General features: G+C 42.5%; 1 protein-coding gene across 1 annotated transcript in view; it reads left to right on the top strand.

The window, feature by feature from the left end:
* The window catches only part of prex1 (phosphatidylinositol-3,4,5-trisphosphate-dependent Rac exchange factor 1), a 273,537-nt gene that overhangs the window by 251,328 nt on the left and 7,737 nt on the right, over positions 1 to 14,472 (top strand). Inside the window, exons 33-39 of the mRNA XM_038803244.1 lie at positions 1,996 to 2,098; positions 8,117 to 8,260; positions 8,864 to 8,969; positions 9,946 to 10,012; positions 10,661 to 10,851; positions 13,484 to 13,586; positions 13,717 to 13,784. Coding sequence (XP_038659172.1) covers positions 1,996 to 2,098; positions 8,117 to 8,260; positions 8,864 to 8,969; positions 9,946 to 10,012; positions 10,661 to 10,851; positions 13,484 to 13,586; positions 13,717 to 13,784 — 782 coding nt within the window. The remainder of the gene's footprint in view (positions 1 to 1,995; positions 2,099 to 8,116; positions 8,261 to 8,863; positions 8,970 to 9,945; positions 10,013 to 10,660; positions 10,852 to 13,483; positions 13,587 to 13,716; positions 13,785 to 14,472) is intronic.

Below are 14,472 nucleotides of genomic sequence, written 5' to 3'. Positions count from 1 at the left end.
ATCTCTAGTTCAAGTCCAGCTTTTCAGCCTGCACAAAGGCCCACGCTTCCTCCGGGGACTCAAAGTAGTGATGCCGGTCCTTGTAGGTGACCCACAGGCGCGCAGGCGGCAACATGCCGAACTTCACCTGACTTCCGTGGAGCACTGCCTTCGTCCGGTTAAACCCGGCTCTCCGCTTGGCCACCTCCGCACTCCAGTCCTGGTAGAAACGCACTACCGAATTCTCCCACTTACTGCTCCTCACCTTCTTGGCCCATCGGAGAACACACTCCCGGTCGCTGAACCGATGGAACCGCACCAGCATTGCCCGCGGGGGTTCATTCGCCTTAGGCCGCCTGGCCAGCACTCTATGGGCCCCCTCCAGCTCCAGGGGCAGAGGGAAGGATCCTGCCCCCACCAGCGAGTTCAACATCACGGCCATATAGGCCGGCAGGTCCGACCCCTCGAGGCCCGGGATCCGCAGATTCTTCCTCTGTGACCGAAGCTCCATCTCCTCAAACCGATCTTGCCACTTTTTATGAAGTGCCTCGTGTATCTCCACCTTCCCCACGAGGGCCGAAACCTCCTCCTCGCGCTCAGAGGCCTGCTGCTTCAACTCAAGGATCGCTGCACCCTGGGTTGTCTGGGTCTCCAGCAGCATACTCATCGTCACCTTCAGGGATTCCAACAACTCCCCTTTCAGCTCCGTGAAATAGCGCAGAAGGGCCGCCTGCTGCTCCTCAGCCCACTGCCTCCACTCCTCAGGGGCTCCACTGGCCGCCATTTTGTCCACCTACCCTCGCTTTTCCAGGGGAGCTGCTGCCGTTTTTCTCCTCGCCCCACTTTGAGTCCGAACCATAAATCCCGGGGGATTTTGCTCCAGACCCCTTTATCCACCGGGAATCGTCGAATCAACGCCGTTTGGAGCCCTTAAAAGAGCCCACAAGTCCTTTTAAAGCGGGAGCTGCCGAACGTGCGGCTTAGCTCCGCCTAGCCGCAACCGGAAGTCAACTGTGTTGACAAATTGATGCTTCGCATTTCAAGTAGGAAATTTGAATTTATCAACTCTCCTTCGTTGTGACACAAATTCTTGTGTTCACTAGTTTTACTGGAAATGATGTGTTCAATTTTTTCATGCACTGCTATTTGTTCTCTCTGTAAGATAGGAGAAAATGGAAATCCTGTCCATATTGAGGGTTGCACCGTGGTTAGCACTGCTGCCTCACAGCGCCAGGGACCTGGGTTCAATTCCGGCCTCGGGTGACTGTGTGGAGTTTCCACTTTCTCTCCATGCCCGCATGGGTTTCCTCCGCATGCGCCGCTTTCCTCCCACAATCTGAAGATGTGCACGGTAGGTGGATTGGCCATTCTAAATTTCTCTTTCATGTCCAAAAGGCTAGGTGGAGTTACCGAGTTATGGGGATAGGGTTGAGGTTGGACCTATGTAGAGTGCTCTGTCCTAGGGGCGGTGCAGACTTGATGGGACAAATGGCCTCCTTCTGCACTGTAAATGTTATGATTTTGTGCACTCTTGTATTTGCTTCGCTCTGGAGGATTCGTCTGGCAACTGACATCCTCGAGAAAATAAATTGGATTTTCCTCTTTGCATGTATGAACCCAATGCCTGCTCTTTAACGATTCCTATAGCTCCTTGTAACCCTGCTCTGACATGCAGGGTCTCAAAACCCTTGCCAGGCGTGTTTGCTTGAAAAAGATTTGAAGCTGTTCCAAAATTTGCCTCAATAGAGGCAGAAGTGAAGTGTGCTGGCAGTTCCTTCCCTTCCCTCGGCGTGTGCATGATTTGAAGATTATTTTATCAAAGTGTAATGGGCACATGTTTCATGTTGTCTAATTTATGTCAAAGTAAGATGATATGCAGCAGGGATTTATTTGAAGAAGGCCCCTGATGGATGCACAGGCCAACTGCATTTTTGGCTTCTCTTGTTTCTGGAGTATGTTGCTTGCTGTTCGCATCTATGAAGTGGAATTCATAATTATCGTTTTACTTCTGCACAGAAAGATGAGCGCATCATGCTGGAAGACACCAAGGTCGCTTTGTCTGATCTGGATAATGTAACATTCTGTTTCAGGCAACTGGAGCATGAATACCCAGTAGCAAGTAAGGATTTGTCATGCTGTATTATTTTGAATATTAGCCAGTGTTTCCGGTCCATACTGAAATTGTGTTCAAAGAAAAGCGAAGCAAGATAGCATTAATTGAAATGAAAATGAAAGTCGCCACATTCCCTCCTGCGTTCTCCTTTTTGTGAGAGAGAGAGCTGGCTGTTGATAAAATATCACTGGTGCAATCGTGGTCATGCGTTCTTAGGTTGGGGACGAGACGCATTAATTAATGGAGGGAGGGTAAACTGCACTCTGCATGTAAACCATAGTGTACCCGATTTAGAAAGGGATATGTGGAGGTGGTGTCAGGAGAAGACCCCAGAAAAAGAGAACTCGCTGAGTGTGGGTAAGAGAAGGGAAGTTGGTGTTTGTTCACGACGAGAAGAAAATAATTTGGGTGGGGGGTAGTGTGTGGAATAGGCTGAGTGGTTCCTTAGTGGAGAGGGAAATTGATCAGTTGAGGCATCCTGACTCATACAGCTATTTGCATGCAAGGAAAAATACAATAAGACGGAAGAAAAAGGTCAGCAACTTGTAACCGGGGAATCTGGAGAGGAGGTGAGGGAGGAGGAAGAGATGTTTAAACAAACAGCTGTCAAGATATCTGTATACCTGCTCCAAAATAATAAATATATAAGATGGGTTTTGGAATTTCACAAATTTTCTTCAGGTCTCCTACATGCAATTACCCTGTTTCATTCTGTAAATATGATTATCCCATCATTGGAATGAATTTGAAGCTACTTGGGGGTTTAATTTATTTAAAACGTATTGTTAGGATTCGTTAACCGCCCTTTGGTATTTTAGTACGATTTTCCCACCACTGAATCCAGATTAAATTTTGCCATTTTCGAAAGGACAAATATTTGTATGAAAGACGAGTTTGAATTAACTCAAACAATTGGTGCTGATTACTGTGGACCAATGAGGAAGCCGGACATTTGCAATCACACTTGATGTTGCAAGTGGGTGGAACTGATTCAGTGGCATCGCATTAAAATCTGTTAAATCAAAAGGGTATTTAAAAGAGCCAGGGGACAGCGTTTTACAACCCCTCCCTCAAGTGGGATTTTCCAGTCTCGTCAAAGTCGATGGTCTTTTGAATGACTCATTGCATCTTCCAGCCCTGCCTCACCGCTATACAATTCCACCGAGAATGTCTGCAACCTGGATTGTGGACAGTTTTAATCTGATGATTTAACAGGACCCAGAGTTGGGAATCAGCAACATTGTCAAATGAGGCTGGCTGAATCAGTGCCTCCACATTAAATTTATTATATTGAACTCCAGCTACTTTTACATAAATGTGCATGCCCAGTAATCACCAAAGGAAGCAAGAATCAACATCAATCCACTCTAAAGTGTACTTTTAAAAATTGGATTATGTAATGCATCTGGATTATTGTGAAGGCCAAACTTTGGAGCATAAAGATAAAACTTTTGAAGTTGAGCAATTTGCCGGCAATAATGAATTTTATGCTCAGCACTTGGGGGGGAAAAAGGTTTGTTTCAAAATTTCTGGTTTTGAAATACTAAAATATCCAGAGAGAATAGTTTTGAGGGCATATTCATTGTGTAATCAGTTGCTGAAATGAAAGTAAGTTTTCAGCAATGGGCATTTGCTTAATATTGAAAGATTTATATGCCGACTGCACAGTACACTGGTTTGAAACATCCCTTAATATTCCCTGTTTACGACTAATGAAAACGGACTACGATGAATTATTTTCATTACTAAATCTGGACTAGGGTCAAATGAAAAATTCTATTATCTATTACCGACTAACAATTAAACCAAGGATTAAGAATCTACCACAGTTTTAACTTCCACTGGCACATTTAATGGCCAATTAATCTGCAGATGTGGAAATCTCATCAAAATCACAGGGTGGATAAGAGTAAGATGCTGTTATATAATGTCAGGGACACAAATTGTTCAGCAATTTATGGCGTTTGCAGCTCATGGGTTATCTCTTTGCTACAAGTTGCTGCCCAAATTGCACATTAAAAATGCCTTGGATCATTCAAGTTGTCATTTTTTGGCATTAAATATACATGCCATCCATGGCTCAGACCTTCTTCTCAGTGATGAAGTGACAGCTTTCACCATTCACATCACATACACAGACTTTTCGTGGCTGGTCAGTGGAGAATTCCATTCAATCGACATCTGTTTCAATGTGCCGCCCTCTAGAGGTGATCTGTAGCATCTGTGAGTAGCTTGAGCAGCAACGGTGCTTTTCAATACATCGGATTGAAGTGTCATCACTGAGGCACAAACTGCAAGCCAAGGTTTATTTAAAACATAGGAAGGAAAATAGAGATTGGGGCAATAAGATGAGAATAAGGTGGGGAGGTAAGAAATTAGCATTTTCTTCTGAGGGATTGAGACTCCGCACTTGTTTTAAAAAAAATCAGTACCACAGATTCTGTTCAGCAGTAGCTATCACTTATTGCACCATTGAAAAACAAATGTCCTGCGGAATGTTTTACATATATTTGGTTCATACTGGTTGATCTTTTCCAGCAAATATTTGCATGGTCTGTGGCACTTTGCTTTTTCAAGAGGACTTTAATGGCTGCAGTTTTTGTTGTTTAAATAAGCAGATTTAAATTTCCCCTTCTATGTGGATGTTGTCCGTGGAAAGTTTCATCAACAAGCGCAGCTCAACTTTGGCAAAGTTTCATCGTACTCCATGGGAGTGAATTGCTTGTAATGTAGTATCAAAGCCTATTTTTACTGTGAAATAGACTTCTGAAATATTACCTCCTTGCTTCCAGAAATGGAAAAAGTGCCAGTAGTGGATATGTCGATCTATATGTACAATGTCTAATTTTAGGTAGTAAACAGAAGGCCTCCTCCCCAAAGCTTTTAGGCTGCAATCCTTTGACATTTAAATATATAACATGCTCCATTGGACTGCACTGTTGCTGGACTTTCTATTCTGGGATGAAAACATCATGTTGGGGATCACCTTACCTCAAGGTTTTAAAAGGCTTCCGAATATATTACTGGGGAAATTCACCCCTAACATCTCCCACCATTTGACCTTCTCAGACTCTCGTTTAAATAAATGCCCGTTTCAACTCTGGGGATGTGGGCATTGCTGGCAAATCCTGCATTTGTTGCCCATCCCTAATTGCCCTTGATAAAATTATAGAATACCTACAGTGCAGAATGTGGCCATTCGGCTCATCGAGGTCTGCACCGACCCTCTGAAAGAGCACCCTGCTCAGGCCCAACCTTCCGCCCCATCCCCATTACCCCACCTAACCTTTTTGGACACTAATGGGCAATTTAACATGGTCAATCCACCTAACCTGCGCATCTTTGGGCTGTGGAGCAGAGCCGCTGGAGGCAACCCACGCAGACACGGAGGGAATGTGCAGACTCCACACAGTTATACAAGGACAGAACCAAAAATGGGTCCCTGACACTGTGAGGTAGCAGTGCTAGCCACAGTGCCGCCCCACCAATTTTTATGCTTTTTCCTTGGATCGAATACTATCTTCAATTTCCCTGCGCTCCTTGAATGCTGCCTATCCACTGTCAGCCCTTTAAGTAACGTTCCCAAATCGATCCTAGACAACTCTTGCCTCATATCATCGTAGTTTCCTTCATTACAATTCAGGACCCGCGTCTCAGAATCAACTACGTCACTCTCCACCTTGATGAAAAATGTTAGCATATCATGGTCGCTCATTCCCAAGGGGTCTCACACAACTAGATTGCCAATGATTCAGTTTTCATTACGCATTACCCAGTTTGGATGGCCTGTTCTCTATTTGGTTCCTCAACGTATTGGTTCAGAAAAACATCCCGTATATACTCCAGGAATTCCTCCTCTTCGGTATTGTGGCAAATTTGATTTGCGCATCTATATGCAGATTAAAATCACCCATAACTACAGCTGGCAGCAGTTTAGAATTCAGCAAAGAAGGGGAAAATAGAGTACGAGAGTAAGCTTGCAGGGAACATGAAAACTGACTAAAAAGTTTCTATAGGTACGTGAAGAGAAAAAGATTGGCGAAGACAAATGTAGGTTCCTTACGGTCAGAAACAGGGGAATGTATAATTGAGGCCAAAGAAATGGCTGAGCATCTAAATACATACTTTGGTTCTGTCTTCACAAATGAGGACACAAATAAGAAATGTCGGGGTCACAGGGTTTAGTGAGAGGGAGGAACTTGAAGGAGATCAATATTAGTAGAGAAATGGTGTTATGGAATATGATGAGATTGAAGGCTGATAAATCTCCAGAGCCTGATAATCTACATCCTAAAGAAATTAAGTTGCTCTAGAAATAGTGGATGCATTGATGGTCATCTTTCAGGATTCGACAGACTCTGGAACAGTTCCTACAGATTGGAGGGTAGCTAATGTCACTCCACTTTTTAGAAAGAGAAGTAGAGAGAAAACAGGGACTTATAGACCAGTGAGTCCGATGTTGGTAGTGGGAAAAGTTCTAGAATCCGTTATCAAAGATTTTATAGCAGAACACTTAGGAAATAGTGGCAGGATCAGACAGAGCCAGCTTGGATTTATGAAAGGGAAATCATGCTTGACAAATCTACTGGAATTCTTCAAGGATGTAACTAGTAGAGTTGATGAAGGGGAGCCAGCGGATCTGGTTTATTTGGACTTTCAGAACACTTTTGACAAAGTCTCACATAAGTGATTAGTGTGTAAAATGAAAGCACTGGGACTAGGGGTAGTGTACTGAGATGGATAGAAAACTGGTTAGCCACGGGTCTTTTTCCAAATTGACAGGCAGTGACTAGTGGGGTACAGCAGGGATCGGTGATGGGACACCAGCTATTCACAATATATATTAATGATTTAGGTAAGCAACAAAATGTAATATCTCCAAATTTGCAAATGATACCAAGTTGGGTGGGAGAGTGAGCTGTGAGGAGGATACAGAGATCCTTCAGTGTGATTTGGACAAGTTGAATGAGTGGGCAAATGAATGGCAGATACAGTATAATTTGGATAAATATGAGGTTATTCACTTTGGTAGCAAAAACGAGAAGGCAGACCATTATCTGAATGGCCAATAATTAGGAGAGGGGAATGTGCAGTGAGGTCTGGGTGTCCTCGTACACCAGTCACTGAAGGTACAGCAGGCAGTAAAGAAGGCAAATGGTATGCTGGCCTTTATTGTGAGAGGGTTCAAGTTCAGAAACAGGGATCTTTTGCTGCAGATATACAGGGCCTTGGTGATGTCACACATGGAATATCATGTGCAGCTTTGGTCTCCTTACCTGAGGAAGGATGTTCTTGCTCTAGAGGGAGTGCAGCGAAGGTTTACCAGACTGATTCCTGGGATGGTGGGACTGATGTATGAGGAGGGATTGTGTCAGTTAGGATTGTATTCACTGGAGTTCAGAAGAATGCGGAGGGATGTCATACAAGCCTATAAAAGTCTAACAGAACGAGACAGGGTAGATGCAACAAGGATGTTCCCGATGATGGGGGGGGGGGGGGGGGGCGTCACAGTCTGAGGATATGGGGTGGACCATTTAGGATGGAGTTGAGAAATTTCTTCACCCAGAGAGTGGTGAGCCTGTGGAATCCGTTACTACAGGAAGTAGTTGAGGCCAAAACCTTGTATGCTTTCAAGAATCAGTTAGATATAGCAGTTGGGATGAAGGGAGCAAAGGACATTTGGGGGGGGGGGGGGGGGGGGGGGGGGCGGAAAGCGTGATCAGGATATTGAACTTGATGATCAGCCAGGATCATAATGAATGGCCGAGCAGGCTCGAAGGGCCAAATGGCATCCTCCTCCTATTTTCTTTGTTTCTATGCCCGCAGTTCCTTCCCAGCACACTTTGAAGAATACATGCGAGTTGTTTTTTTTTACTTTGTCTAAAGGAACTGCTGCCTTTTGGGGTTTAACAACCACCCTTGGTTGTTTCAGTGGCCTAAGAAGGAAGAATCTGCAAGAATATGTAACTTTAACATTTCATACCAATATGGTTCCTAAGTGTTGATTTTGATTTTATTTTGCAGACAGCTCCATCACTTATCATGTTGATGGAAGCCGGCAAGCACTGAAAGTTATCTTTTACCTCGAAAGCCATAACTTTGCAGAGTTGCCTTCTAAGTTTCAGAATGGGGGAAATTTGAAGCTACACACAGTGCTATTCACTCAAGGTAAAATTGCTTTCATATAAGCACTGCAGTTATTCTTTTGTGTAAGTATAATGTAGCAAAATGTTTTTTGTAATGTACATATTACGCTTCTTCTTAAATTCTCCCTTGTATGTATTAAATGCTTAATGTCATCGGATATGTGCTATTAGTGTATTTTTTCTCTGATCATGAATTGCATTTGAATTGTAATCTGTCACTGCTTTTGAAGTGTGCTTCTTTGTAAACCATGAATTTAAATTGCAACCGAATGCTATCTAGTGCATGAAGTTGCTTAAAACCAAATTGGCCAACTCTGGATTGAGTGAAACATTACTTACTGTAAAGAGTAAACTGATACTTGGTAACAATTTGCATTCATTAAGACCTTGTAATGAATGATTTGAGTAAAACCAATCTGAATTGAAGAAAAAAAATCAATATCCATCTTCGTGGTTCAATTATTGCTCTTTGATGTAATAGTATTCTGAAGTATAGCATTTTGCTATCATCCCTGGAAGGCTTGTTTTTTGCTCTTCACGAGTGGTTTTGTATGGTGACTATATTTCAGGCAACCACAACACGATTCTAGACCAAGATAGTAATAATTGCATTTTTATTCTGTAGCTCTTGAGAACCAATGTTCTCCAGAAAATGTTTCAGCAGAAGAATTTCAACAACAGATCAATTCAGCCTCTCTGGAAAAAGTTAAACATTATTATCGAAAACTCAGGTAAGCTAATTACGTACAGAGTGAATTTACAAAAAATAAATTTTTTGGAAGTTCATTCCTTGAAAGTATTCTGATCATATCAAGAGATTCAACCAAATCTACCCCAAGATCCTTTGGTTTAGGGACCAGGTGGTGCAAATTCTGATCTGCATTTAATCCTTCTGGTAATATTGCATACAACATGGAAAAGTACATGTTGGATAAAATTTAGATATTTGTATTCCACTTCACGTTAAAAAGACTGAGCTTTCTTTGCAATTAAGAGGGAAAGCAAGATTCAAAGTGATTACAAATGTTTCTTGGTAATATGATAACGTAGCGTTGGGCATCAGTCACTTATGATCCTCACTTGGAACCACATCGCTATTCCTTCCCTGTCCCTGAGCCAAAGTCCTGGCACTCCCTCCCTAACAGCACTGTTGAGTGTATCTGCACCATGTTGACTGCAATGATTCAAGAAGGTGGTTCACCACCACATTCTCAAATGCAGTTAGAGGTGGGTAATACATTCTGGCTTTGCAGTGATGCTCGCAACCTATGAACAAATAGAAAAGAAAATCAGACATATCCCTCACCCCCATCCTAACCTAAGCTGGAATTCCAACCTTGGCAAGCAGGTTTTGGTGATGACCACGGTTATTCGAGGGAACAAAATAGAAGCACCTAAAAATGGCGCAAGAAGAATTCTCGGGTTGGTACTAAGGCATATTAGGACAGCATTTGGGAGATTTACTTCTGCACTTTGAAGAAAATTCCAACACATTTTCTCACACTGACATACTTTATCTTCGTGAGGACAATAATTCACCAGAAAGATGTGAAAGGAAAAGTAGCCATGACTGATCTGTTGATGTAGGTTACCTGGCTATCCAGATTTGGGGATAAGCTGTGTTATAAACAGATTTTAAAAATGTTTCTGCTGCATAATTAACACCTAACTTATCCAGGTCTAAGTTTTTAAACAATCTCTCCATAGGGCTTTTTATCTAGAAAGGTCTAATTTACCATCTGACTCTTCTACGACAGCTGTAAAGATAAACCAGGTAAGATATCTCTAGTGGTCTCAATACACTGTCCTGTTCCTAACTGAGCAGCTTCTATGATTTCGAGTACCCTGCATTTAACGGAAAACTGATAAATTAGAATGTTTAAGTAATTAGAAATCTTTCTCTCCAATGAAAACAAACCAGTTGTAAATTCTACTTGACGTGCCATGCCGAGTTTGATAGTGACATACCACACTATGTTATTAGTTCTCCTTTTTCATTATTGCACGATCATGTTATGTCTATATTTGACTTGCATTTCACAAGATAAGCCCATGTAGCCTATGATTTCTTATTGACAAGTATATTCAGAACAAAAGAATATGCTGATATCGGCTGATGTGGGAGAAGGCTTGTGTAGAACATAAATACCAGTACGCACACACTGGGTTGACTGACTCTTCCTGTCCCTTTAATTATGTGTAATTACTCAGTTTTTTGTGCAAGAAAATGAAAATGTATTGAGCTGTGCTTGTTGCATAGATTGCTGTGACTTAAACATTACAAGAGGCAAAAACCTAGCCATTTAAAAAAAACTTGTGAAGGGGGCCCAGATGTTACATAAAGTACAGTGGCGTTCCTTGCATATAAAGTATTGACACCAACCAGACTTGTACTTACCACTTCATTTTTAAAAATATGCAGCTGCTACGTCCCCTCAACGCGTTGGAGGAACTTCGACGACTGATGGAGTTGTCTATAGGCCCAAAGCATTCGACATCCTCGGTGAGCTCAAGCAGTTCTGCTTCTGGAATAGCAACCTTGCCGATATCGTCTGAGCTCTGCAACAGGCTTGGAGCTTGTCAGATTGTTATGTGCAGCACTGGTATACAAAGGTAAGTGATATATCTCCTGTTAAAAAAGAGCATTCCAAGCTTGTTCACTCTTGGAATGCTACAAAATTTGCACTGTCAGAATATCAGAAACCAATGATGTGGGGTGTGTTGCATGTTTACATTCATTTGGGGAATAAATCTGTGAGACTCACTCATGCTGCTATCATGGTGATCTTGATTTCATAGTCACTGTTATATATTAGCTGAGTGATATGCAGCACAGATTGAAAAGATGGTTTCTCTCAGTGGAGGAAGGCCAGAAGACAGGAAATTAAAATTACTCTTCCAACTTTTAATGTGCTGCTGTTTGTATCGTTGCCTGTGCAAGATAAATGGGCCAACTTCGATGCCCATTAGTCTTGGTAAATTCCAGTCGGGTTTCATTGCAGAATTCAATCACAATGGAGATGAGCCCCATGTTCTGCAGCACTGTGAATGCTACACATTTTCAGAATCCTTGATGGCCACTGGTGAGATGAATAAGTGATGGGCACTGCTTATCACCTGTACACTAGTGCAAAACAAACACCAGCTGTGGTGTGGAGCTCCGTGAACCTGGTATCGGATTTGGTGTGTATGTTTGCGGTGGGAGAGTTGTTGTGGTGAAACCTCAATGGGAATAATTTATTTTTCTGAAGTGCCAGTTTAGCTGTTGAACTGTGGCACTGTCTGCCTGTTCAAGGTAGTGTTAAAAGAGCAACAGAGCAACTGTGCCTTGACCAGCATATTTCCCTCAACCGAAACCACTTAATAAAAAAAAAGATGATCATTCATCTCACTGCTGTCTCACTGAGAAGCTGCTGTGAGCACATTGGCTGCTCTGTTTGTCTACTTACAGTTCAGAAGTGATTAATTGGAAATGAAGCACTTAGGAACCTGCTGTAGGTATGAATGTCACTAAGTTTGTTCTTTAGTATAGACTTAGTCCAAGTGAAATCTTCTGACCTACCTGGTTTTTAAAACATCACCTGGATGTGTCTTTAGGGTGAAATTCTCCACCTTGTGCCACCGGCAGCGGGGTTCCCGGTGAGGCGGAGAATCCCACGTTCGTGCAGAAAGCGGTGCTGATCTGTTTACGCTGTTCTGGCCCTCCCGCTGGTGGTGGGATCATGGTTCGTGTCCCACGCCAGCAGGAGGATGTAAATGGATCATTAAGACACATCGGCATCCATTTAGTGGATCAGGCACCATGTTCTCTGGGCCCGCGTGATTCTCCGGTCCTCTTGGCCGTGAATCACGTGGCCGAGGATTACTCCAGGTATGGGCAAATCTGGCCTTGATGTGGTGAACCTCGCGGTGAGTTAAAGGGGTAACTCCTGAAGGGAGTATCTGGAGAGTGGTCCCTTTATTTAAGGGAATTTGGAGGGTCTCCTTATTTAGGGGGGCTCTGTGGGAGGGAATGGGTTGGAAGGGAGGGATCCAGAAAATCCGAGGGTGGGGGCTGAATTGCGACACTGCGGAGATGGCCAGCCACAGGACCTCACTATCGGCTGCCTGCTCAAAATAGTATCCAGATAGCGGAATTCCTTTGGTTATCCCTTGCAGTCCTTCCCATGCATAAATTTGCATGGCTAAGGATTAGGAATCGCTTCTTGATCTGAGAGCACAAATCAGTTGGGAACATAGTCTCCCAAATGGAGAATCTCGCCCTATGTCTTTATTATCTAGCATTGTGTCGAAATGTGGTGAAGCCAGCATGTTACAGCTGGTACAGCAGAGCTTGCATTCCAAAACTGAACCCCTCACATTTTTAATTCTCTGGTGATCTGCAGTTATTGAGTATTTTCAGAGTATTTGCCACTCAGTTTTACTTGCAAAGTGCAACCTTTGTTTTATTCTGCATTCTCATACGTTATATTTTCTTCTATCATGACTGTCACGCGAGCTTAAAGTTTAACTATTGGGTTTCACAGATTAATGTTATCATATTGGTGCTGTTTAGTATGATTTATGAGAGATCGTAGATCTCATGTAAAGGACGTTAGTTAGTCCTAGTGTACTGCATTTGTATTGCCTGTGCCATACTGAACCAGACATCACTGAAAATGTTAGTGCACAATTCAAATGTATCTGCCAATTCCAAAGTGCATTAGCCTCAAGTTGGTCCAACCACACAATCATTGTCTGATTTATGTCATGTACCGGATTGCCCAGACATAACAGCAACGTTCAACGTTTGCTCAAACTAATTTCAGCATTTTTGTACACTTCGGTAATTGCCCAGCTCTGAAGTTGTACAAAGATACTGACTTTTCCGAAAAAGGGCTACATATTTTCAGCACTTTGATCAGGCAATAATAAATGTCTGTTTTCATGTTGGTAGGAATAACATTAACATTTCCTGGTGTACAATTAACTGATTTACGTTTCTGAACTTGTAGGGAGGAGGGCAGGGCATCATTTAGTTTATGTGGCCTTGGGACTGAAATGCAAACCTTTTAGGCTGGTGAATTTACTTTAGAAAAGCAAGAAATGGATTATTAAAAAGGATTTGATCCTTTTTAGTGAGATTTGCTGTATTAATCAGCTCAGTTGTTTGCTCCTCACCTGAGCAGATCGTGCCTCAGATGTTTTTGCCTTTGTTGTGGTGACAACTCTGTGGTAATTGTCCTGATATCTTGGTTTTATTCAGGAGTACTTTAAGTGTAACCCTGGAACAAGCAGTGATTTTGGCTCGGAGTCATGGACTTTTACCTAGATGTATCATGCAGGCCACAGACATTATGAGAAAACAGGTAAGATCCTCAAAGACAAATTGAGCGGGTTCAAGGCATGTGCCTAATTGTTTTAAACTCTAAACTGTTGTGGTGAGTGTGCAGTCCAATTGCCCTTATTTGAAAACAATGGTTCTTTTTATTTCTGTAGGGTGCGAGGGTTGAAAACTCAGCCAAAAATTTGAAAGTAATGGATCAGATGCCACAATCTGTACCAAGGTAAATTATAAATGCTTATTTTAGGAATATCGTATGTGTCAGATTTAAGAAGTTACTCCATTAGTTCTTCCAGTTCAGCTAGGAACAATATTTTCAGAATTCCTACCTTCGCCATTCAACATTAGGAATGTAAAATATTCCTCACAGTATCTCAAAGTGTCATTTTCTCTCATTCTTGAATGTGTATTGTTGCTCCCAAATTCATGCCTTTGTTTCCTACAATCCTATGTTTGAGCTCCTCCAATCAGAGTGCCGATCCTGCCTCAACATTTAAACAACCAGCCCTTCGTAAGATCACAAACGATGACATCCTGTGACTGTTGTCAACTATCTCCCCCGTCTCTTTCATGGACCTGTTGGCAGTCTTTGAAATGGTTGACCACACCATCCTCCTCGAATGTCTCTGCTCCTGCACTATTCATATTGGCGTCCTTAGAGATTCTATCCTTGATTCCCCTCCTACACCATCAACTAAATACTGGGAAGATTAAATCATTGATTTCAGTCCTTGCAACAAACTGGTCATTGTCTAGAACCTGACAGTTTGCAATCTTGGCAACCAATTTGGCCCTGAGCTGTGCTACCACCACATTTAATGCTTTCTGTCCCAAAAGATTGTCTGTTTCCTCCCCTGTATTAGCTCACTTGTGAATGAAATCTTCATCCATGCCTGTGTAATAATAATGAT

Source organism: Scyliorhinus canicula, chromosome 7 (genome assembly GCF_902713615.1).
Source record: "Scyliorhinus canicula chromosome 7, sScyCan1.1, whole genome shotgun sequence".
In the NCBI taxonomy this organism is placed as follows: Eukaryota; Metazoa; Chordata; class Chondrichthyes; order Carcharhiniformes; family Scyliorhinidae; genus Scyliorhinus; species Scyliorhinus canicula.
This window is presented reverse-complemented; position numbering and strand designations above follow the sequence as displayed.